General features: G+C 43.1%; 1 protein-coding gene across 1 annotated transcript in view; it reads right to left on the bottom strand.

Moving 5' to 3' along the window:
• NHSL2 (NHS like 2) overlaps positions 1–7,154 on the bottom strand; it is a 274,480-nt gene extending 267,326 nt beyond the window's left edge. Inside the window, exon 1 of the mRNA XM_029240069.1 lies at positions 6,708–7,154. Coding sequence (XP_029095902.1) covers positions 6,708–6,987 — 280 coding nt within the window. The 5' untranslated portion in view covers positions 6,988–7,154. The remainder of the gene's footprint in view (positions 1–6,707) is intronic.
• Positions 7,155–26,823: the final 19,669 nt, after the last annotated feature.

The raw sequence follows: 26,823 nt of genomic DNA, 5'->3' as shown, positions 1-26,823 counted from the left end.
TAAAAAAGAATGAAATCTTGCCATTTGTGACACAGATGGACCTAGAGGGTTTTATGCTTAGTAAAATAAGTCATACAGAGGAAGACAAATACCATATGATTATACTTATATGTGGAATCTAAAAAACAAAACAAATGAACAAACATAACAAAACAGAAACAGCATCATAGATATAGAGAAAAAACAGGTGGTTGCCAGAGGGGAGGGGGTGGGAGGGATGAGTGAAATAAGTGAGGGAGATTAAGAGGTACAAACTTCCAGTTACAAAATAAAGGAGTATTGTGCGGATAAAGTGTAGAGTGTGGGAAATATGGTCAATAATAATGTGATATCTTTGTGTGATGACAGATGGTAACTAGACTTATCATGGTGCTCAATTTGTAAGGTATAGAAATATGGAATCACTATATCGTGCACCAGGAACTAACATAGTGCTGTAGGTCAATTATACTTCCAAAAACATACAAATAAACTCACAGAAGAAGAGATCAGATTTGTGGTTACCAGAGAGGTTGGGGCGAGGGGAGGGGGAACTGGCTGAAGGTGGTCAAAAGGTACAAACTTCCAATTATACGATAAGTAAGTACTAGAGTTGTAAGGTACAACATGATAAATATAATGAACACTGCTGTGTGTTATTTATGAAAGTTGTTAAGAGAGTACATCCTAAGAGCTCTCATCGCAAGGAAAAATATCTTTTTCTTTTGCTTTAATTTTGTATCTATACGAGATGATGGACGTTCACTAAACTTATTGTGATAATCATTACATGATGTATGTAAGTCAAATCATCATCCTGTACACCTAAAGTTATGCAGTGCTGTATGTCAGTTATATTTCAATAAAACTGAAACAAAGTAAATAAATAAAGTGAGAAAAAGACATTGCCATCCTGTGTACTCTAACTTGAAAACTTCAGTGAGGGCTTATCTGAGTGAAATCATGGAATTCTTTGGAGCAGGGAAGAGCTGAAAGCTTGAACCAGGAAGGTTAAGCCAGTGCTTCCCAACAGAGGGTAGAAGACTCTAGAAGGCCATCTAGATAACTCTGGAGGAGTTATCACAAGAACTCCATGAGTCTGCAGATCTACCAAGCATTGTTCATCTACTGAATAAGCACTATTTTACCTATGTATGAAGAGAAGGTCATCAATTTTAAACCTACAAATTCATGTAAAAGCATTGCTGAATTCACAGTAGCACTCTATCATTGTTTGGGTTTTTTGTTTTTTTGTTTTTTGTTTTTTTTACCATAGGGAATTCTAAAAGTCCAAATTCCATCCTTGGACCGCGAACCAGACTAAATGGAAAATCCTATGGGGTGTGAACTGGGGTCCATATTCTGGTTATCTTCTTTCCCCCACCTAGAGAAGAAGACCGGATGCCCAGGCACCCTGTGCTGATGTGCTGGGAAACAAGATGGCATCAACCCCTGCAGACTGGGAGCTCTTCGAATGAACAGACTGGGTCTTATTTACCTGTGGGTCTCTAAAAAACAGCACAAGGGTTGGGGGCAGGGAGGAGACAGGACCCAAAGTTGTGCCCTTTCTTCAAAGTTAGAAAGTAATGATCTGAGGAAAAGGTGATCTGAGTCCCTCAGAAAGGGTACATAGATCAGCAAAGCTAGTAGGCCTGTTAAGCTACTTAAGCTTTGAAGAATAGTAAATCCATACTTTGGAAACACGTATGTTAAACACATTTTTGGTAATAATTTTACTTTCTCATTCCCCTTGGCTTTTAATAAAAGTGCCTTTGGAAATGCCAACCAGGCTCTGCTGTAATAACAGAAAATAGTCAGGATGTGGGTGTGCGATAAGATGTGTCCACAGTTGGATTAAAAGCTATTAGAGAGAATAGCAAGTATAAAGATGACAGAAGGATTGTGAGGGAAAGATCCAATGGAAAGGTGACCTTCAGAAGACTGTCAGTGTCACTAGCCCAGCCACCCCTTCCCAACTAAAGATTATTTTTCCAAGGCTATTTCTACTGAAAGCTTAAAGGAGACTGTTTTAACAAGGGAGCCTCTTGCCTCACATCTATTCTCTACATGATGCAAGGTTGACCTTCCTTCCTCCTCTCCACCTCCATCTCACCCCCCAAGTCCCAGCTGCAGAAACCCCAGGAGGCCTGTTCTCTAGAGAACCCCTCAGTTCCCAAAGGTAGCAGTAGTTACTCCTTATCCTGAACAAGCTCCAGCTAGAAAAAAACGCCACGGCAGTGACTCTCAATGAACAACTGACTTTGAACTTAGCATCCCTGAAGAGGGCAGAGCACTGGCTTGGATGGCAGAAGCCCTGGCTTCTAGATCAAGGCCTCATGCCACTGACCTGCTGTGTGACTTAGCCAGTGCCACATTCCACAAGAGGCAGATTAAGTCCATGCTTAGGGCACCAACAACAGGAGTATAAAAGAGAGAGAGAATAAAAGAATCTAATAAAAAGCCATTTTAATTTCAACATACAGGTAGAACTTCGAGTAATCTTTTAAAATAAAATTTTATTTGAAGGTTTAATATTGTTTCATTTGGAATTAGGTATGGAGAGGCACTATAATCTTTCCAGCACTTAGGGCTACTAAAGGTCTTGATCCAGCTGGGTGCCTTTGGACAAGTCCCTTCCTTTTTCTGGGCCTCAGTAGTCAAGTATTATGGTGCCCATAATGGTTAATGACCAAATTTTTGGTGTCACAAAGTACAAACTGACTCCACCCAAGCCAGAGAAGTACAGGGACAAATGATACAAATTCACTGCCCTCCTCCTGACACCTAATCAACTCCATAAAGATCAAAATTGAGCCCAAGAGCTATAATTTAAATCCTCTCCTATTACTCTACTATTCCGTCATCCTGACGCTTTTATCACTTTAGCTGTTGATGTATCTAAAAAAAGGAGAAGATTAAATTTCTTGTTTCTAAAGCAGAGGAAATTCTAGTGGACATTTCGGTGTCCAAATTTCCAGGGAAGATGTTTTCAACACATGGAAATACCATGAAGCAGACCAGGAATTTCATGGTATTTAAAAGAAAATGGGCTTGCTCCCCCTCCCCATTCTGTCAAGCCAACTGTCTCAACAGTTTCTGGGGCTGACATGTAGGACAGAGACAAAACTGAGCCCTGGTAGAGTGCCTGTTCCAAGTCCTCCAAGCTCCTCCTGCTCCATCCAGCTCAAGCAGGCCCCTCCTCAGTAGCCATGACAGTCAGGTTCAGGGTCTACCATACCTCATCTATTGATAAACTGGCTGCAGTCTAGAGGTGCAGTTTCCATTCTTCATCTCCATATAGACTTACAACAGTCTCCCCTCACACCGGAATTATGATTTAAACATACATAAACCAGCTGTCCTTTATGATTTGGAGCCAGAGTTGCCACAAAGTTGGAAAATCAAGAGGCAGGAATTTCACATAAAGGTGAAGAGGGAGTTTCCACCATCTACCCAACTGGCTGTATTCAAGCCAAAATCATTGCAAGAAGGAACAGAGCATCTTTCCCACAGCAAGTTCATGGGCTAGTGTAACATGATAGCTCCCCAGTGTTATTAAACATACCTAGCAGTTGTCTAGTGCTTCAGTGACTTCCTTGCTTGCACAGGAGATATTATACCCCCAGGCCAATGGCCTGATTGCTTTTGTAATTATCATTTAAGCACCTACAAACATTAAATAGATGTTTGAGGGAGAAATTGGAAAGCTTGGATTGACTCAGCATATGGTGGCAGGAATGGAGCTATTTCCCACTGGCTTTGACCATGCCATTCTTGAGATGAAGAGTACAGAATCCAGGACACGAATGCAATAAAGCAGGTCACATTCAAAGCCAGATGCGAGGAAAAACGCAAGTTATAGGCAGGGTTATGCCAAGGGTGCAGCAACAGCTACACCACAACCAGAGGAGCCTGGTGCAGTCCTGTAACATGCCCTCTCCTTTTTCCAACCCCCATCCCCCACCCCAGAACAGTTACAAGAGCTTCTGGGGCAGTCTCAAAGGGGTTCAAGTTACCAAAGAACAGCCTTCAGTGGAGAAGAGGGTGTTGCCAGGCAACCAGCCCAGCCCAGTCCCACCCTTGTAACCTTGAAGATGGTGGGGACACGACCCCTGATTGTGGAGAGGAACACCTTGGACTCCTTTAGCATCAACTTTCTCCTCCTCTGTCTTTCTCCCTCTCCTCTCCCTGTCCTCCCCCTGCTGCCTCCCTGCCCGGCCCAGCCTGCGGTCTGGTCTCTGCAAGCCTGAAGTCTATGGGCCAGTCTGACTTGTCATTACTCAGTCCGGAGGTGGCAGCCAAGCTGTCCCCACAGGAGGCTACAAACTGCTGGCCTGTCAGGCGTCATTCACTCTGGCCATGTTGCTTCCAAACCTTCCTTCCCAGTTCTTTCCTGCCCTCATGACCAAAGAAACAGCTAGAGCAAGAATCTGGGGGAAATCCAGCCAGATAGAGGATATACAGGGTAAAATGCTGACTGGGAGTGCCCACCACCAGCAAAATGGTCAGTAATGGAGTAGGAGCTAGGAGGAAAAGACACAGGGAAGAAAAGAGCAAGCCTTGACAATGGTGGGGGAAAATAAAGCATTTTTAATTGGGTTCAAAATATAATATGCAACCTGCTTGAACACCTTGTTGAAGCTTATGCCTGAGCAACACAGGGGTGGCCAGGTGGTGTACTGATTATGCGCCCCAGCTCCCTTTGCATTTGGCACTTGTGCTCAGATCATTGCTGAGAAGGCCTAATTTAAGTGCTACACAATCAAAACTCCTGAAGAGAAAAGTGTGCAGTGGGAACCTCAAGGGGAGTCTAGGGTAGGGCATTAGACCAGAAAATGGAAAACCAGACCTTCTTGCCAAATTAAGGTAGCTGTGTTCCATTTACGCAGCAGGCACCTCAGTACCTGAGCCTGCAGATAGGTACAATCTCAAAGGCAAGTAGCCACACCAAAGATGAGAGATAGCCACTCTCCCAGCTCTTGCAAATTTCAAAGAAGCCAACCCAATGCAATTTATCCTAAGAATTGCTCCCTTCCTTTAAGAGCTCTCCACTGCATAAAGCCATCTCTTTCCCAAGGCAACTTGGTGAAGCCATTCCTTCCCTCACATGGAAAGGACAGAAAGGCACAAATTGGAAAAGTAGAGCCTCCTCACTGTCCTTAACTTACCCTGCTGTGCTCAGTAGGTGGCTCTCTGCAGGCTGTGTGGGGATTTGGAAAATGACTCCCCAAGCTGACTTATCAAATTTCTCCTAGGCTAATCCTGGTAGTCAGTGGGACCTCAGAAAAAAAAAGTCAACAATGACCTTCCTACCCTCTCTGTTAACTGAGAACTAACCAGACCTAAGGCCCCAGCTTTCCTGCTCCCCTGCCATGCAGAGATTTCTGGTCCCATGTCTACATTCCATCTGGCAGTCAACTGTGTCTTCCACCTTCCTTTCCCCACAGGACCCAGTTCATTTTCTCCACAAGTGACCTCCACCATCAACATCAGAGGTCAGAGAGTTTGGGGAAGAGGGGTGCCAGGGCCTACGACACCTATTCTGTGGAAGGAGTAGGAGGGAGGTGAGGTCTGCAACGGAGAGGGGCTGACTCAGACACTTCTTTCCCAAGGCAGCTGGAGGCCTGCAATCACAAGTCAGTCAGTAGCCATATTCTGCCTCCATCTGAAACTTCCTGTCCACACTGCTCTTTCTCTCCCCTAACTTTCTGGTGGCACCAATTGGCCCTGGTACCTGGCATGCCCCAGCTGAGGTCAACATTTCCAGCACATTCAATCCCCTTGCTTTCTCCAAAAGTCCCACACTCTAAAGGATCACAGCATTTCCATGGAGAGAGGATTCCCCATGCAAAGTGTTGGGGTCCAAAGTAGCAAAGCACAAGGGCTCGCGTTGCCCTCCTGCCCTCTCACGAGTCCTGCGTGCTCAGCCAGAGCACCACTGGGTTTCTCAGGCATGGCTGATTTCTAAAGGAATCACAGAACTGATGACAGTTGCTTTAAACGGTTCTCCCAAGCAAGTCTGTGCAGCCGGACCCTAGGGGTGAGGGGTCAGAGAAGCCGGCTGGGAGGCGGAGAGTCTCTCCTCCCCACCACACCCTCCGGCCTCTCCTGGAGCACCAGCTCCGAACTCGCGGGGAGAAGCGGGAGGGTGGGCTCTCAGACACTTCTTCGAGCGAGAGCCGCGATCACACTCCAGCGCGAAGTTGCACAGGTTTAAAGTCGGTAGGCACCGCCGCCAGGGCTCCTGCCGCCGCGTAGGTGGCCGGCGGCTCCGGCGCGCTTTCCTAAGTGACTGAGCTCCTAGACTGGAGCAAAGACGCCAGCGGCGCGGCCATTTGGTTCCCGACGCCGCGAAGGCTAGGACGCCTCGGGCCTGGGGGCGGCGCCGAAGCGGGTCCGGACCCAGCAGCTCCCGGCGACCCCCGCAGGTCCCCCTGCCTTCTTCCCCAAGATCCCCAGAAGGCGGCCGCCAACCCCAGAGCCGGGAACCCCGAGGGCATATGGCCACTCGGGACGGCGCGACCGGATCCAGGAGCAGGAAGTTCCAGCTGGAGTGCGGCGGGCGTGGAATCTGGGAAACGGGATCCCCTCGTTCCCTGAGGGGAAGGGAGGGGAGGGCCGAGGAGGGGCGGGGAGGACGGGGGAGGGGTGGGCGCAGAGCGGGCGCGGGCTGGCGGCCCCAGAGGCGGGGTGCACGCGGGGCCGCGGGCCGCCCGGGCGCGGCTTACCTAGCTCTTCCTCGTCGTCCTCCGGGCCGAGCAGGCGGCAGGGAAGGCGGCGGCGGAGGTGCACGGTGCGGCGGAACAGGCTGTCGGTACGGCGCCCCAGGGCCAGCAGGTGCCCCTCGAGGTCCTCGAGCAGAGCCAACGAGTGGCCGCAGAGGTCGGCGAGCTGCCGGAGCAGGCTGAGCGCGGCCAGGTGGCTCACGTCGCGGAGCTCGGTCAGCGGCTGCGGCGGGTTGCGCGGGCACAGGCGCTGGGGTACCACTGTGCGCCTGTAGAACGGCATCCCGGGCGCGGTCGCGGTCGCGGGGGACCAGCCTGGCGGCGCGGCGGGCTCGCCCCGAGCGGCACCCCTGGCCCGAGCGCCCCTGAGGGGCGGCCCCAGCTCCGGGTGTAGCAGGCCCCTGGGCGCGGGCCGGCGAGCGGGCGGGCGCCAAAGACACAGGGCGGGCGCCAAAGACGCCGGGCCGGTGGGCGGGATGACGGGTTCCCAGCCTGGAGTGCCGTCTCCCCCCGGGGCTGCACACTCGCCGGAGCCACCAGTCCCTCTGACTCTGGTTCGCTGGGCTCCTCCTCCTCCCCGCCTTTCTCCACCTCCTCCTCCCTCGCTCTGCTACTTCGGGATCCCCCCACCCACCTTTTTTTTTTTCTTTTGCGGTCAGAGACTCACAGATTAATGCTTGATCCGGGAGAGGAGGCAAAGGGAAGTAGGAGTAAAAAGATCGAGCTGGAGCGTGAAAGAAGGAATGTCTGCGTGAGTGGGGTGTGTATGTGTGATGTTCGTTCGGTACAGTATGTGTGCCTGCGTCCTCCTGTGCAGCTCCAGTCCCAGTACTTATGGTTAAAGTTTTCCACTTTGGTGTGTGTTTTGTTTTTTCGTCGTTGTTGTTGTTGTTTTCATTTAAACTTTCTTCGTAAATAATAGAAATTCAAGGGCACCCGTGCCCACACCAGCTAGTAACCATCGGAGACCCGTCGAATAGTCTGACCTCATTCATCTAGATTCCCTTTCCGAAGCATGTACTCAGTGCCACGCACGGGCTATACGACTAGACTGTGAGTACAGCCTTCTAGCGCCCAGGAACTTGGAAATGAGGGGGAAAGAGCCAAATAGTTTACTCAACTGCTCAGGAGGGCAGTGTCTCTGGGGAGTCCTGGACTACTGTAAAGGATCTGGAATGAATGAATGAATGAAAACAAACCCATTCTCTGGGACAACAGATTCAGTTCAGATAGAGGGCCACCGGTCTATATTTTAAGCCAAAAGGGAGCCCAGGGCCCTCTCCTCTTGGCAAGGCCTACTGACTGAGATGGACTCTGTCTCTGGCCATAATGGGCTCCTGGGATGTCCACTGAAGTACAGGAGCTGGGGTGCGCTTTCAGTATTGGCAACACTGTGGTCAAATCCTGATTTCTCTTCATTGTAGAAGGTAGAAGACGGGGATACTGGCATCCTCAGAAAAGCAGAGTGCCCGAGGGTGCATATGTCCCTGTGCCCTTGGGGAGTTTCCACTCAGAACACTTATTTGCAACACACCGAGTTCCCATCTGATTCTCCTCTCACTTCTTTGACTTTGGTGTGGTTCCACTTCTTCCTTTTGGTAATTCTCTCCTCATCTTTCCTCCTAAAAATGTTCCCATCCTTATAATCCCTTATAGTCTTAGTAAAACACCTTGAACAGAATATGTGTGTCTGAGCTAATGATCCTGAGCGTGGCCTGTTTTCATTCATTCCTTCAGAGAATTGTCTCTTAAGCAGTTCAAGGTGCTACAACTAGTTAAGAGTAATCTCAGATTTCCCCAGCAGTCCAGTGGTTAAGACTCCGTGCTTCCACTGAAGAGGGCATGGGTTGGATCCCTGGTCGGAGAGCTAAGATCCTGCATGCCGCGCTGCCAAAAAAAATAAAGAGTAATCTGATTACCCTTTTCAGTAAATAGCTATCCCTGGTTCAGTAATTTGGAACACGAATACTAGAAAAGTTGGGTTCTAATTCAAAGAAGAATAAACAAGTGGGCAAAAGACAGCCCCTTTTCTGAACTGTAAAATCAAGTTGCGGAATGAGGACCCGAAATTCTCTATTTGGCAAACTCAAACCTGAGCCAAGAGAGTGACTGACTGGCAGGAAGTAGGGACTTGGCTGTACTCTCCAGGGATAGTTTTCCTTGACCTATGGGCTGTTTAGACTGATCTCCGTTCCGGAGAAGAAGAAATGAAGTACCAGCAGATTGAAGGAGACTGTGTGGACAGAGCTTCACTGCCAGAGGGTGACAGGCCTGGCTCAGGCCTGGTGTCTGAGCCGCCCTCACTACTCTGATTCCTGAAGCTGATGAATCTTTCAGGGCTCTCTAATAACAAGCTCAACTCCAAGCAAATCAGCTTTAGCCCCACGCCCTTCCCCCAGCTGAGTCCGCTCACTCCAGCCTCTTCAGTGCACTGGCCCTGGCTTTCATCAAGGAAACATCAAGGACTTGCAAAGGGGCCACCTCAGAACAGAGCTCCTCCTCCCTTCCCAGGGCCAGACCCACACTGCACGTCCCATGGAAGAAGTCAAGGGAATACGTATAAATTTCCACGTTCCTTCATATCTCCAGTCTCTTCCCAAAAGGAAAGGTGAGACCTCGAGGTGGGCCTGGATGTAGAGAGCCTCTGAGGAAGGAGCACAGGGGCCTGGCTCCAGTCTGTGGAGGGAGGGTTGGGGTTCTAGAAGTGCCACACTTCGGCCAAGCTGTCCAGGGCAGGCAAGCAGCTAAGGTGAAGGGTTCTGCCCCATGCTCCCACATCACCCCCCAGCACAGCATTCTCACAATCATCCTTGCTTAACAGTAATGATATTTATTTTGTCATGATATTGTCTCTCCCTCTAGACTGTTAGCTCCATGAGGGCAGGAACCATGTCTGTCTTGCTCACTGCTGTGCTCCCAGTGCCAAGCCTAACAACTGGCACCCAGGTGGTACTCGGAAAATATATGTTGATGATGAATAAATGAAGCTGGACTAGAAGCAGAGCCTGATATGAAGAGCCTTACTAAAGGATTTAACTTGGCCCAACCAGCAATAGAGAATCATTGTGGATTCTGGAGCAAAACGCTGCCTGACACAGGAAAAGGGCAAGGATGCTACGCCCCACCTGTGCCCACGTCTCCAGGGCCAAATAGCCAGAAAGTACTTGAATGAAACATTTGCTTTGATTTGTCTAAAATCTTGGCACTGCACATTCTGAGAGGCCCCTAACAACCAAGCCAGATCTGAAAATGCTGGGTGCTTTCTACCCACCCACCAGCTCCCAGACTCCAGGCCTGTAGTAATTCACCTGTCACTGCTCCAGGTTGCAATCTGAGCCCAAGCAAGGCCCACCTGTGGAATTGGATCTAGGTCTGGCCTAGAAGCAGAGACTAAGAAAGAGTGGCCAGACAGGTAGGAGGGAAATGGGAGAGCTGACCACTCATGACCAGCAAGGCCTTCCCACCTTCTGTCCTGCCTAACTACCCACTGCTAAGAACCTAGAATTTCAATGAAAACTGAATCTGAAAGAATAACATAGGATATGCCATTTTCTCTTCCTCCAAGCTGACAGATTCCACAGCTGCAAAATGAAAATTTATGAGCAAACTTCATACAACCTACCCAGCTTCCCAGTGCAGCCCTCCGTCTAATTTCACCATGAGGAACAAGAAGGCTGTGCCCCCTGTTGCTACCTCTCAAATATACCCAAATAGTAACATCTTGGTGGCTAAGCAGAGATGCCAGTTTTCTCCTTGACATTCCTCTATAGTCAATCGTTTCATCTACACTGTAAGAATATGCATTCCACCCCACACCCTCTTGCCAGGAGACTCCATGAAGATGCTTTCCTTACGAATGAAAAAAATATTAGTGGGCTTCCCTGGTGGCGCAGTGGTTGAGAGTCCGCCTGCCAATGCAGGAGACACGGGTTCGTGCCCCGGTCCGGGAAGATCCCACATGCCGCGGAGCGGCTGGGCCCGTGAGCCATGGCCGCTGAGCCTGCGCGTCCGGAGCCTGTGCTCCGCAAAGGGAGAGGCCACAACAGTGAACAGTGAGAGGCCCGCGTACCACAAAAAAAAAAAAAAAAAAAAAGCCAGTAAGGGGACAAAAAGGCTGCTCCTCAATCCCAACTCTAACATTCTGTTGTTCCCTGGTTTTAAGTGTCTGTACCAAGAGAAATTAATGAGAATTGGCAAATACTAGATTGACTCTTTTTTAAACTGTCTATTACCCTTTTTGGTATTAAGGCTTGGCTCTGCAGTTAAGAACACCAGTAAAAACTCTCTCTCCTCACATAGGCCCAAAGAAAGTAGCCCAAAGAAAGCAAACTGGCAGCTTTTGGCTTTTCAATCAGAATAGAGCCCACATTCAATCAACAAGCCAGACAAAACCCATGCTAATTAACGCCACACTTTGAAAAGAGGGGGAGTGGCCCAGTGCTACAAGATTTGAGAGGAGAGAGGATGCTTGTGCCCTTGAGGCAGCCCGGGCTGCGGAGAGGGGAGGGGTGTACCCCAGAGCTGGGCCTCCAGGGGTGGACTGGAAACTTACACAGCCATCAATCACCTCCTAGGGCAATAGGCATGTAAGCCTAAGACGGCTCAAGGTCCTCAAATAAATTCCTTTCAGCCCAGACTCAATGCTTCACACACACGATGCAGGGCAAACCCTTCAAGAATTCCATGAGGAAATAAACCTTTATTTCAAAAATAAACTTTGATGTTGCTTGAACTTTGGCCCTGACGCTGAGCCCAGGCTGAAACTGCGAGAAAAGACTTGCAGACTTGAGGTATTTTGAAAGAAACTGCGGGAGATTTCAGCAGAATGTGACCAGATTCTTTTTCAGTCCCTCACCCTCATATCATATGTGGATGCCCCCCTCACCACCAGTCCTCCACCCCCAACCCCACCATCATGTTTTTCCTCCCTCCCTACCTTGTTAGGACACGACTGTAATTAGGAACATTCAAATGTTGCATTCACTGGGTAATTTTATATTAACATGCCTGCTTTACTCAGGAGAAATCATATTAGGCCACTCCCTTGCTATCCTACTTTTGACCTAACGACCACCCTTCCCCTGCAAACTCCTATCTCCCCACAAAATCCTAAAGCAGTAAGTAAAAGTCCTTCATTTCCCCAGGATGGGCTATGTCTGCCACATGATTACTTGTCTTCTGTGTGTTTAATATTAAGGCTAGATTTAGGTAATGACCATGTCCATCTCTACAACATTAAATTGGGAGTTGTTATACAGGTCAGGGCTTTGGATTAATGAGGGGAAAATACTGAACCTGAATAACTAACGTTTCAGCTTTATCAAGCATCCAAATATAGTTAGACATGTGGTCAGCCTTCCCTCTGTAGTGGGAAGTTATGCAGCACAGCACAGAGGTAACAGCCAAATGCAGGCTTTGGAGATCCACTAATCTGAGGTCAAATCCCTGGCTCCATTGCCGGCTGTGTCTTGGGCAGATTACTTAAATTCTCTGTGCCTCGGTTTTCTCATCCATTAAATGAGCAAGGCCAATATCCAACTGATGTGCATGAGTATGGCTGTGCTGATCGTCTGCAAGTGTCCATTCTGATCAGGGCCTACCCCTACTGGTTGTTAAATGTTTTGACTACCACCCCTAAAAATGGGGTGATCTTGGTACTTAGCTTGTGGGATCAGATTACATGAGATAATGTACATAAAGTACTTAGCACTGTGCTTGGTGCCTAGGAGACATTCAAATGTTATTAGCAGTATAGACAGTAGTTTCCTGATTATAAATAGGAAGGGACAGCCTAAAAATATAACATAATACAGGGGTTTTTTCAACAACAATGGCTTTAATTTCTAAGTAAATTCAATTTCAAATAACATTTCCAGTATACAGAAACATGAAATTTCAACCCAAATATAACATGGAAAGGCAATGAATCAGGCAAGTTTCTCTGGTTTACTATTGATGGAGTTTATGGGATGGTCTCATGTTTCACAGACTTACCTCTATGACTACCTGTTTATACCTTTTGTGCCTGAGCTCAGCCACAACCCAGTGGAAGCAGTATCAAGCTTGTCGTTTTTTGTGGTGCTGTTTCTCTGAGAAACAGCTTTACCAGCCACTTCGAAATCCTCCATGGGCTAAACCTATACCCTCTATTGATATATATGTCTCCTCAATTGAGATCAAGAATCCATTAGCCCATGGAATCTCCAGCTGCTTTAAATCTAGAAAATGCATTGTCATATTAAAAAAAAAAGGAAGAGACTTTTCTCCCTTCTCCATCCTGGGTCAACATAACCTCACATCCTTGCTTCAAAGTTTCTGTAGTTATAAATATTATTATAATCAGGAATAGTCTAAATCTTGTCTCTTACCAAATTGCCTTTTAATTTATCAAAGGCTTCCTGATATTCAGGTGTCTCACGCTCATTATCAAGCCTTTTCTCAGCCCGTAAATGAGTAAGGGATTTATTGGATTAAACTGGACTACAAATTTATGGCAATAACCAGTGCTAGCCCTCATCTGTTTCTTTTTGTATGGGTTGCTCCACTTCCCAATCATCTCAGCTGGATCTTAAGTAAGTAGGAATCTGTTATTGCTAACTCTCTAACCCAGAGTCATCACCTTGAGCAATCAAAAGGAACATTTGCTCACCTTCTTAGTATGCCCAGTTCCTGGAGTTACCTAAGAGAACAGTCTCCAAACATCCCAGATGAGTTTCCATATTTACATTAAAAATGGCTGTCTCATCACTATATGCAATTGCAAGATCATTCATTCAGACAATAAAGTATTGTCCACCACTGAAATACAGTTAAAGCATTACTTATACCAACGGGAAATAAAGTCCATTTTTAGTCACTATCAAAGCACATCAGCTGAATATTGGTCTCGTCCATTTTATGGATAAGGAAACTGAGGCACAGAGAGTTTAAATAACCTGTCCAAGAAACACTAGCAAAGTTGGTCTTGGCCTTGTGCATCCTAGGTTATTTTGGCTGAAAGCAATAAAAGCCCTAACTCAAAATCACTTAAACAATAAGGACATTTATCATCTCATAAAACAAGAAATCCAGATAAAGGGCAGGCACTAAGTTGGGTTAATTCAGATGCTTGATGACATCATCCAAGAGCCAGGTTTTCTCCATCTCTCTGCTCTGCTATCCTCAGCATGTTGGCTTTATCCCCAGGCTAGATGCCATTTAGGGGCAATATGCTTCTTTATTTACATCCAGAGGAAAAGAATAAGGAAAGCACTCTCCCAACCATGGAATTCAGTCTTTCCCTTCATTTTCATTGGACCTGTGAAATATGTCCCCACCTCCAAACAAATATCTGTCACCAGAATTATGTACTTATCTGCATTTTCCAATCGGCACACCTCTGGAGTTAGGTGTTGCGTGAATACCAGTACAAAAGCAAGGTTCTGTTAGTAAGAGGAAGGGTCAATGACGGAGTGCAGCAGGGACACTAAGGCAAGTCTCTCCCTGGGAGTCACGGGACTCCTGGGATAGCCAACTTTAGCCTAAGTTTTCCCCAACAGCTCAAGAATTCCTGAGAATCATGGACCAATGATCCTCCCAGCTGCCTCCAGTTCCCTCCACATATTCTCTCACAGGTATTTTCCCTAGTCAATTTCTCACACATCTAATCCTGTCTTGGTATCTGCTTCTCAGAGGACTTGGGCTAAAACCATCACCAGTCAACCAATTCAATAACCTCATCTCCATCTTTATCATACTCCACCTCTCAGCAGCATTTGACACTGATGACCACACTCACCTTCTTGAAACTCCATTCTACCTTGACTTTCACAGGGCTACATATCCTGATTCTTCCCTGGCTCTCTGATAGCTTCACCTCCCAATCCAAGTTTCTGTTCTAGTCTTATAGGGAGACAAATTCCATGGTTCTCTCATGTTTCTGCATGTCTTGCAAGCAGAGGAACTGACTGCCTTTATTCCAAACTATCTTTTAAAGAGTATTTGTATAGTGAACGGCCTTGGAGGATACAGAAAGTATCCAGATCAAGTGTGCTTATAGTCCAGTATAATAATGTCTCTCTCTGGAATAAAGGGCAACCATGCTTACTGTCTATTATAAAAGATTCAGATTCCCTAAGCTTAGGGTTTCTCTCCTGTAATGCTACCCACTGCATATTCAGGTGACACCTGGACATCTTTGCATTGCTCCATGGGAATTGGGGCTCCAAGAATCAGCATAAGAAAATGCTGATGCTCTGGCTACTGCTGTTACTGTCATAAAGTCTTTTGTTTCTGACCCAGGAGTCTCATGTCTTCTGCTGGCATACATGAAACTATGGCAGGCTAACTTGTTAGTGTGCAAGGAAGGTAAAATCTCAGACCCTTCACAGTTTTTTTAACACCTTATCTCACGCTACACTCTACTTAATCAACTCATCATTCACAGAGGTCAAGAGTAAAATGGTTCCTCCTCCAGACTCCATATTACTATATGCAGGAGTGAAGAGAGGATTCCAGAATTCTTCAAGTTCCTAGTAAGAAACCTATGACTGTGTATTGGAGAAAGGGAAATAATCAGACTCTGAGGGCACTAGCTCTGAACTGACACTAATTCCTGGTGACCCAAAACATCACTATGGCCCATCAGTGATGGTAAACTAGGGGTCATACTAGGGGCTGGTGGAGGTCAGGTGATTGATGGGGTTTTTAGATCAAGTTCATCTCACAGTGGGCCCACTGGGTTCCCAAACCCACTCCATTTTCAGAATGCATTCTTAGAATCAAAATATTCCACAGCTGGCAGAATCTCTACGCTAGTTCCCTGGTGTTTGGAATGAGGACAATTATGGTAGAAAAGGCTGACTGGAAGCCAGTATAAATGTCTCTATCTACAAAAACAGTAAACCAAAAGCAATACTGCATTCCTGGGAGGATGGCAGAGATTAATGCCACCATTAAGAATGTGAAAGGTTCAGGGGTGGTGATTCCCACCACATCCCAATTCAACTCATCTATTTGGCCTGTGCAAAAGACAATTAGATCTTAGAGAATGATGGTGAAGTTAATCAGATGGTAACCCCAATTGCAGCTGCTTTTCCAAATGTGGTTTTGTTGCTTGAACAAATTAACACTTCCCCTGGTATCTGGTATGCAGCTATTGATCTGGTAAATATTTTTTTCTCCTATGCCTGTTAGTACTAGACCACCAGAAACAGTTTGCTTTCAGCTGTCAAGGCTGAAAATACACCTTCACTGTCCTACCTTAGGGGTAAATCAACTCTCCAGTCCTACCTCCACAGGAGACTTTATTGCCTTTCCCTTCCAGAGGATATCTTGCTGGTCTCTAACATTGATGATACTGTGCTGACTAGACCTGGTGAGCAGGAAGTAGCAACCACTCTAAAGAAATTGGTAAGACATTCGGGTAGTGGAGGATGGGAAACAAATCCCGCAAACATTCAGAGGCCTTCCACCTCAGTGAAATTTCTAAGGGCCCAGTAGTTTGGGGATGTCAAGACATCCCTTTTAAGGTAAAGGCTAAGTTACTGTATCTGGCCCCTACTACCACCAAAAGAGGCACAAAATCCTAGTGTATTTTGGAAGCAACATATACCTCATTTGAGTGTGCTACTCTAGCTCATTTATCAAGTGGCCCCCAAAACTGCTAGTTTTGAGTGACACCCAGAACAAGAGATGGCTCTGCAACAGGTCCAGGCTGCAATGCAAGCTGCTCTGCCACTTGGTCCATAGGATCCAGCAGATCTGATGGTGTGTCAAGTGGCAGTGGCAGAAAAAGATATTGTTTGGAATTTTTGGCAGGCTCCTGTAGATGAATCACAGTGCAGATCCTTAGGATTTGGGACCAAAGTCTTACCATCCTCTGAAGATAACTACCCTCATTTTGAGAAATAGTTTTTGTCTTGCTACTGGGCCCTCGTAGAGACGGAGTTCTTAACCACGGGTCACCATGTTACAATGCAGCTTGAGCTGCCCATAATGAACTGGGCATTATCTGACCTGCAAAGCCATGAAGTTTGCACAGTTAGCACTCCATTATCAAATGGAAGTGATATATATGATTGGGTTTGAGATCAGAAGTGATATATATGAATATCTGAAGGTATGGATGAGGAAAAGGCTCAACTGCCCATGGCCCCTACACCTTCTACATTACCTTCTCACTCTCAGCCCATACCTATGGTCTCATTGAAAGTTACCAACAACCATATGGCTGAGGAAGAAAAAACTTGGGCCTTGTTTACAGATGGTTTTGTACAATATGCAGGCACCACCAGAATGTGGTACAGCACTACACTCTCTTTCTGGGAGATCCCTGAAGGACAGTGATAAGTGGAAATGCTCCCTGTAGACAGAACTTTGAACAGTGCACCTGGATGTTCATTTTGCCTGGAAAGTAGAAAAGGCCAGAGGTAGAGTCTATACAGATTCCTGGGCTGTGGCCAATGGTTTGGTTGGATGATCAGGAACTTGGAAGGAACACGACTGAAAATTGGTGACAAGGAGATCTGGGGAAGGGGTATGTGGATAGACCTCACTGAATTAGCAAAGAATGTAAAGATATCTGTGTCTCACGTGAATTCTCATCAAAGGATGACCTCAGCAGAGGACGATTTAATAATCAAGTGGCTATGATACCTGTTCTAGGGATACCAGTTACCCTCTTTCTCCAGCTACTCTTGTCATTACTCAGTGGGCTCATGAAAAAGTGACCATGGTGGAAGATTATACATGGGCTGAGAAACATAGACTGCTGAGTGCCCAACTGCCAGCAACAGAGACCAACACTGAATCCCTCATATGACACAATTTCCCAGGGTGATCAACCAACTACCTAGTGGCAGATTGATTGCATTGGGTCACTTCCATAATGGGGGCAGCGTTTTGTTCTTTCTGGAATAGACACATACTATGGGTATGGATTTGCCTTCTCTGCATGCAATGCTTATACCAAAACTACCATCCAGAGACTTACAGAATGCCTTACTCACATGGTATCCCACACAGCATTGCTTCTGATCAAGGAATTCACCTCACAGAACTGAAATATGGCAATGGGCCTGTGCTCATGTAACTCACTGGTCTTACCACTTCGCCATCATTCTGAAGCAACTGGCTTGATAGAATGTTGGAATGGCATTTTGAAGACTCATGTTACAGTGCCAGCTAGGTGGCAATACCTTACAGAGCTGGGGAAATGTTCTCCAGGATGCTGTATATGCTCTGAATCAGTATCCAATATATCGTACTATTTCTACTGTCGTCAGGATTCACGGTCCAGGAATCAAAGGGTAGAAATAGGACTGACTCTACTCACAATTACCCCTAGTGAGCCACCAGCGAAAATCTTACTTCCCATCCCTGCGACCTTAGATTCTGCTAATTTAGAGTTATTCATTCCAAAAGGAGGAAAGCTTCCACCAGGAGACACAACGAGTCCATTGAATTGGAAGTTAAGACCAAATTTATTGGTCAGTTTTATTTGTCATCTTTGCTAGGTTACGGTTCCCAGCTATTCAATCAAACATTAAGCATTTATTTGAAGGTATTTTGTAGATTTGATTAAAGTCTATAATCAGTTGACTTTAAGTAAGGGATTTTACCCTGGATTCTCTAGGTGCACCTGACTGAATCCATTGGGAGGCCATAAAAGCAGGGCTGAGATTTCCCTGGGAGAGAGACGTTCCACCTACGGACCATAACTTTGACCCATATGACAACAGAGTTCCAGCCTGCTCATGATCTTCCCTTCCTGACTGCCTGCAGACAAGAGTTTTCATCAGTGTCCATGGGTTTGAGTCTGCCTGCAATCTTCCCTTTTTGACAGCCTGCCCTATAGATTTAAAATTTTCTTAACCAGTCCTTGCAACCACATAAACTAAACCAACTATATATATTATATATATAATTTATTTTTATTTATATTTATATACAGGCCATCACATCTCACTCCCCAGGGCTTCAACATTACTATTCATCTTGAAACCATCGGGAATAATTTCATCATGGCTCTTATCTGTTTATGTCAGTTACCCTAAGTCACGCTAAGACTCCCAAGTTATCTGTCTCTTTGAGTGGCCTCACTCAGCTCTGTATATTGCTTTTATGATTCCATCTCCCTCCTCTCCCCAGCTTCTGAAATCCTCCCACTAGGCTTTGTGGAGTTTGTGAACAGTCATCATCCGCTATATCTGCAACTGCTTCTCTATATAGGCCCTTCATCTTGCTTAACTGAAATCAAACTCTCCCCTAAGGTCTTTACTCTCCTGGAAATCCTCTTAAATGGTATTTTCTTCTCTCATACACCCCTAGCACCACAAGACCTGGAGATGTCCTCCTCACTGTAGCTTCCAGAACACTTTCCCTCCCTCCTCAGTAACAACTCCCAGCTTTGAATCTCTTATCATCAGATTAAATCACCAATTATCTGTCCTCAGGAAAGTCAACTGCTGACCCCGGATGACTCACCTTTATTACTTGAAGATTTTAGTACCTGGATCACTGTTACTCTCTCTAGCACTATTACTGTCAAAATTTTTGATATTTAAATATCTACACTGATGGCCTTTTTAATAGCCTGGTCTCTCGGTTCCTTGACCGTGTCTCCTCTAATTATCTTGATTGCCACCCTACTTTAGCCGCTAACACACATGACCCTAACATTGACCGTATCATTACTAAAAATTACTATTCCTTTCTTTTCTCAATTTGCAGCATCTGCACTATTCAGCTAACACTTTCTTCTTTCTAATTCATTCCTTACTGCTCCCCACCCTAACAGTACTTTGGCCCCACTCACTAAACTGACTACTCCCACTTTCCTTCATGTCCTCACATCCCTTTCTACCCAGCTTAAACTTCATGGTCAGTTATTATATTAATTCATCTGCATGTGCTCTCAATTAATGATTTGAAACCTTTTCTAATATAATGTTTAATTCTATGAATTTCCTGCTGATCAGTTTTTGCTACATCCCACAAATTCCAGTGTTTTATTTTTATTTAATTAAAATATTATTAAATCTCCTTTGAGAATTTTCTTTGACACCTTGGGTATTGAGAAGTATATTTTTCAGGTTCCAAAAATTTGGGGATTTTCTAGATATCATTCTGGTAGTGATTTCTAGTTTCATTCCAACACAGTCTGATTTTTATGATTTCTACTATTTTTAATTTGTCAAGTGTGGTTTATGTCCCAGTATATGGTCTAACTTCATGACTGTTCTTTCCATGTGCACTTAAGATTTGTAATGTGCTGTTGTTGGATGGTACATTCTCTAAGTGTCAATTGGCTTTAGTTAGTTCATAGTGTTCTTCATGTTATCTATATCCTTACTGACTTTCTGCCTACTTCTTCTGTCAATTATTGGTAGAGGGCTGTTGGAGTCTCCAACTATAATTATGGATTCGTCTATTTCTCCTTTAATATTTTTTAACGTTTCTATTGGAGTATAATTGCTTTACAATGGTGTGTTAGTTTCTGCTTTATAACAAAGTGAATCAGTTATACATATACATATATCCACATATCTCTTCCCTCTCGCTTCTCCCTCTCTCCCACCCTCCCTATCCCACCCTTCTACCTGATCACAAAGGACCGAGGTGATCTCCCTGTGCTATGCGACTGCTTCCCACTGGCTATGTATTTTACATTTGGTAGTGTATATACGTCCATGTATACACTACGACTCTCTTACCTTGTCGCAGCTTACACATCTCCCTACCCGTGTCCTCAAGTCCATTCTCTAGTAGGTCTGCATCATTATTCCCATCTTGCCCCTAGGTTCTACATGACCATTTTTTTTTTAGATTCCATATATATGTGTTAGCATACAATATTTGTTTTTCTCTTTCTGCCTTACTTCACTCTGTATGACAGACTCTAGGTCCATCCACCTCACTACAAATAACTCAATTTCGTTTCTTTTTATGGCTGAGTAATATTCCGTTGTATATATGTGCCAAATCTTCTTTATCCGTTCATCTGTCAAGGGACACTTAGGTTACTTCCATGTCTTAGCTATTGTAAATAGAGCTGCAGTGAACATTGTGGTACATGACTCTTTTTGAATTATGGTTTTCGCAGGATATATACTCAGTAGTGGGATTGCTGAATCATATGGTAGTCCTATTTTTAGTTTTATAAGGAACCTCCATACTGTTCTCCATAGTGGCTGTATCAATTTACATTCCCACCAACAGTGCAAGAGTGTGCCCTTTTCTCCACACCCTCTCCAGCATTTATTGTTTGTAGATTTTTTGATGATGGCCATTCTGACCAGTGTGAGATGATATCTCATTGTAGTATTGATTTGCATTTCTCTAATGATTAATGATGTTGAGCATTCTTTCATGTGTTTGTTGGCAATCTGTATATCTTCTTCGGAGAAATGTCTATTTAGGTCTTCTGCCCATTTTTGGATTGGGTTGCTTGTGTTTCTGATATTGAGCTGCATGAGCTGCTGGTAAATTTTGGAGATTAATCCTTTGTCAGTTGCTTCATTCGCAAATATTTTCTCCCATTCTGAGGGTTGTCTTTTCATCTTGTTTATGGTTTCCTTTGCTGTGCAAAAGCTTTTAAGTTTCATTAGGTCCCATTTGTTTATTTTTGGTTTTATTTCCATTTCTCTAGGAGATGGGTCAAAAAGGATCTTGCTGTGAGTTATGTCATAGAGTGTTCTGCCTATGTTTTCCTCTAAGGGTTTGATAGTGTCTTGCTTTACATTTAGGTCTTTAATCCATTTGGAGTTTATTTTTGTGTATGGTGTTAGGGAGTGTTCTAATTTCATTCTTTTACAGGTAGCTGTCCAGTTTTCCCAGCACCACTTATTGAAGAGGCTGTCTTTTCTCCATTGTATATTCTTGCCTCCTTCATCAAAGATAAGGTGACCATATCTGGGTGGGTTTATCTCTGGGCTTTCTATCCTGTTCCATTGATCTATATTTCCATTTTTGTGCCAGTACCATACTGTCTTGATTACTGTAGCTTTGTAGTATAGTCTGAAGCCAGGGAGCCTGATTCCTGCAGCTCCGTTTTTCTTTCTCAAGATTGCTTTGGCTATTCAGGGTTTTTGTGTTTCCAAACAAATTGTGAAATTTTTTTTCTAAATCTGTGAAAAATGCCAGTGGTAGTTTCATAGGGATTGCATTGAATCTGTAGATTGCTTTGGGTGTTATACTCATTTTCACAATGTTAATTCTTCCAATCCAAGAACATGGTATATCCCTCCATCTATTTGTATCACCTTTAATTTCTTTCATCAGTGTCTTATAATTTTCTGCATGCATGTCTTTTGTCTCCTTAGGTAGGTTTATTCCTATATATTTTATTCTTTTTGTTGTAATGGTAAATGGGAGTGTTTTCTTGACTTCACTTTCAGATTTTTCATCATTAGCATATAGGAATTCAAGAGATTTCTGTGCATTAATTTTGTATCCTGCTACTTTACCAAATTCACTGATTAGCTCTAGTAGTTTTCTGGTAGCATCTTTAGGAGTCTCTTTGTATAGTACCATATCATCTGCAAACAGTGACAGCTTTACTTCTACTTTTCCAACTTGGATTCCTTTTATTTCTTTTTCTTCTCTGATTACTGTGGCTAAAACTTCCAAAACTATGTTAAATAATACTGGTGAGAGTGGGCAACCTTGTCTTGCTCCTGATCTTAGTGGAAATGTTTTCACTTTTTCACCATTGAGAACGATGTTGGCTGTGGGTTTGTCATATATGGCCTTTATTATGTTGAGGTAAGTTTGCTCTATGCCTACTTTCTGCAGGGTTTTATCATAAATAAGTGTTGAATTTTGTTGAAAGCTTTTTCGGCATCTATTGAGAAGATCATGTGGTTTTTCTCCTTCAGTTTGTTAATACGGTGTATCACATTGATTGATTTGCCTATATTTAGGAATCCTTGCATTCCTGGATAAACCCCACTTGATCATGGTGTATGATCCTTTTAATGAGCTGATGGATTCTGTTTGCTACTATTTTGTTGAGGATTTTTGCATCTATGTTTATCAGTGATATTCGTCGGTAGTTTTCTCTTTTGTGATATCTTTGTCTGGTTTTGGTATCTGTGTAATGGTGGCCTCGTAGAATGAGATTGGGAGTGTTCCTCCCTCTGCTATATTTTGGAAGAGTTTGAGAAGGATAAGTGTTAGCTCTTATCTAAATGTTTAATAGAATTTGCCTATGAAGCCATCTGGTGTTGGGCTCTTGTTTGTTGGAAGATTTTTAATCACAGTTTCAATTACAGTGCTTATGATTGGTCTGTTCATATTTTCTATTTCTTCCTGGTTCAGTCTCGGAAGGTTGTGTATTTCTAAGAATTTATCCATTTCTTCCAGGTTGTCCATTTTATTGATATATAGTTGCTTGTAGTAATCTCTCATGATCCTTTATATTTCTGCAGTATCAGTTGTTACTTCCCCTTTTTCATTTCTAATTCTATTGAGTTGAGTCTTCACCCTTTTTTTCTTGATGAGTCTGGCTAATGGTTTCTCAATTTTGTTTATCTTCTCAAAGAACCAGGTTTTAGTTTTATTGATCTTTGCTATCATTTCCTTCATTTCTTTTTTGTTTATTTCTGATCTGATCTTTATGATTTCTTTCCTTCTGCTACCTTTGGGGTTTTTTTTTCTTCTTTCTCTAATTGCTTTAGGTGTAAGGTTTGGTTGTTTTTTTGAGATGTTTCTTGTTTCTTAAGGTAGGAATGTATTGCTATAAATTCCCTCTTAGAACTGCTTTTGCTGCATCCCATAGGTTTTGGGTCGTCATGTTTTCATTGTCATTTGTTTCTAGGTATTTTTCATTTCCTCTTTGATTTCTTCAGTAATCTCTTGGTTATTAAGTAGTGTGTTGTTTAGCCTCCATGTGTTTGTATTTTTTACAGATTTTTATCTGTAATTGATATCTAGTCTCAGCGTTGTGGTCCAAAAAGATACTTGATACAATTTCAATTTTCTTAAATTTACCAAGGCTTGGCTTGTTACCCAAGGTATGATCTATCCTAGAGAATGTTCCATGAGCACTTGAGAATAAAGTGTATTCTGTTGTTTTTGGATGCAATGTCCTATAAATAGCAATTAAGTCCATCTTGTTTAATGTATCATTTAAAGCTTGTGTTTCCTTATTTATTTTCATTTTGTATGAACTGTCCATTGGTGAAAGTGCTGTGTTAAAAGTCCCCTACTATGATTGTGTATATGTATAACTGATTCACTCTGCTATACACCTGAAAGACAACATTGTAAATCAACTATATTCCAATAAAAATTAATTTAAAATAACAGTTTAAATTGGCAAAAATTAAAGGGAGAATCTTCAAAGCATCAAGGGAAAAGCAACTAGTTACACCCAAGGGAACTCCCATAAGGCTATCAGCTGACTTTTCAGCAGAAACTCCACAGGTCAGAAACGTGTGGCACAATACATTTAAAGTGATGAAAGGAACAAATCTACAACCAACAATACTCTATCTGGCAAGGCTATCATTCAGATTTGAAAGCAAGATTATGACTTTTACAGACAAGCAAAAGCTAAAAGAGATCAGCACCATGAAACTGGCTTTACAGGCAATGCTAAAGGGACTTCTCTAAGCAGAAAAGAGAAGGCCACAACTTAGAAATATGAAAATTACAAAAGGAAAAAATCTCAATGGTAAAGGCAAATATAAAGTAAAGGTAGTAGATCAATTATAAAACTAGTAGAAGTTTAAAAGAAAAAAGTAGTACAATTATCCATATCTGCATTAAGCAGTTAAGGGATACATAAAACAGAAAGATGTAAAATATGATGTCAAAAACATTGAACATGGGGGGATAAAAATGCACAGTTGTTAAATGAACTTAAGAGATCAATGACTTAACATAATCATGTATATATATATAGGTTACTATATATAAGCCTTATGGTAAGCACAAACCAAAAAAATCTATATAGATACACAAGAAAGGAGATAAGAATCCAAACATAGCACTAAAGACAGTCATTAAATCACAAAGGAAGAAAGCAAAAGAAGAAGAAAGGAACAAAAAGAACTATAAAACAACCCTAAAACAATTAACAAAATGGCACTAGGTACATACCTGTCAATAATTACTTTAAATGGAAATGAACTAGATGCTCCAATAAAAATAAATGGCTGAATGGATACAAAAACAAGAACCATATGTGTGCTGCCTACAAGATAATCACTTCAGATCCAAAGACACACACAAACCAAAAGTGAGGGGTTCAAAAAGATATTCCATGCAAATGGAAATGAAAAGAAAGCTGGGGTTTCCATACTCATATCAGACAATATAGACTGTAAAAAGAAGACTGTAACAAGAGAAAACAAAGGAGATTAATTACTTAATGATCAAGGGATCAATCCAGAAAAAAATATATAACACTTGTAAATATATATGCACCCAACATAGGAGCAACTAAGTACATAAAGCAAATATTAGCAAAACCAAACAGACAAACTGACAGTAACACAATAACAGTAGGGGACTTTAACACCCCGCTTACACAAAGGACAGATCATACAGACAGAAAATCAAAAAGGGAACACTGATGTTAAGTGACACATTAGATAATATTGACTTAATAGATATACATAGAACATTTCATCCAAAAGCATCAGAATACATTCTGTTCAACTACACATGAAACATTATCCAGGATAGATCACATGCTAGGCCACAAGACAAGTCTCACTAAATTTAAGAAGACTGAAATTGTATCAAGCATCTCTTCTTACCACAACACTGTGAAACCAGAAATCAACTACAAGAAAAAAACTGAAAAAAACCTACAGACATGTGGAGGGTAAACAACTTGTTACTAAACAACCAATGGGTCACTAAAGAAATCAAAGATGGAATCAAGAAGTACCTAGAGACAAATGAAAACAAAAACACAATGATCCAAAAATCTGTGGGATGCATCAAAAGCAGTTCTAAGAGGGAAGTTTATAGCCATATAAGTCTACCTCAAGAAACAAGAAAAATGTCAAACATATAACCTGACCTTGCACTTAAAGGAACCAGAAAAAGAGGAACAAACAAAACCCATGGTTGGTAGAAGGATAGAAATCATAAAGATTCAGAGCAGAAATAAATGAAGTAGAGACTAAGCAAAAAAAAAAAGAAAAGGAAAGATCAATGAAATTAAGAGTTAGTTCTTTGACAAATTCTTAGAAAGGTATAAGCTTCCAAGACTGAACCAGGAAGAAAGAGAAAATATGAGCAGACCAGTCACAAGTAATGAAGTTGAAACTGTGATTAAAAATCTTCCAACAAACAAAAGTCCAGGACCAGATGGCTTCACAGGTGAATTCTATCAAACATTTAGAGAAGCGCTAACAACCATCCTTCTCAAACTCTTGCAAAAATTTGAAGGGGAAGGAAGACTCCCAAACTCATTCTATGAGACCACAATCACCTTGATACTAAAACCAGACAAAGATAGTACAAAAAAAGAAAATTACAGACCAATATCACTGATGAATATAGATGCAAAAATCCTCAACAACATGCTAACAAACAGAATCCAACCACACATTAAAAGGATCATACAACATGATCAACTGGGATTTATCCCAAGGATGCAAGGATTCTTCAATATACGCAAATTAATCAATGTGATACACCATATTAACAAATTGAAGAATAAAAACTATATGATCATCTACATAGATGCAGAAAAAGCTTTTGACAAAATTCAACATCTATTTATGATAAAAACTCTCCAGAAAGTGGTCATAGAGGGAAGCTACCTCAACATAATAAAGGCCCTATATGACAAACCCACAGCAAACATCATTCTCAATGGTGAAAAACTGAAAGCATTTCCTCTAAGATCAGGAACAAGGCAAGGATGTCCACTCTCACCACTATGATTCAACATAGTTTTGGAAGTCCCAGCCACAGCAATCAGAGAAGAAAGAGAAATAAAAGGAATACAACTTGGAAAAGAAGAAGTAAAATGGTCACTGTTTGCAGATGTCATGATACTATACATGGAGAATCCTAAAGATGCCACCAGAAAACTACTAGAGCTAATCAATGAATGTGGTAAAGTTGCAGGATACAAAATTAATGCACAGAAATCTCTTGCATTCCTATACACTAA

The sequence above is a fragment of the Monodon monoceros genome, unplaced genomic scaffold (assembly GCF_005190385.1).
Source record: "Monodon monoceros isolate NGI ecotype Baffin Bay Population unplaced genomic scaffold, NGI_Narwhal_1 Super_Scaffold_22, whole genome shotgun sequence".
Lineage (NCBI taxonomy): Eukaryota > Metazoa > Chordata > Mammalia > Artiodactyla > Monodontidae > Monodon > Monodon monoceros.
This window is presented reverse-complemented; position numbering and strand designations above follow the sequence as displayed.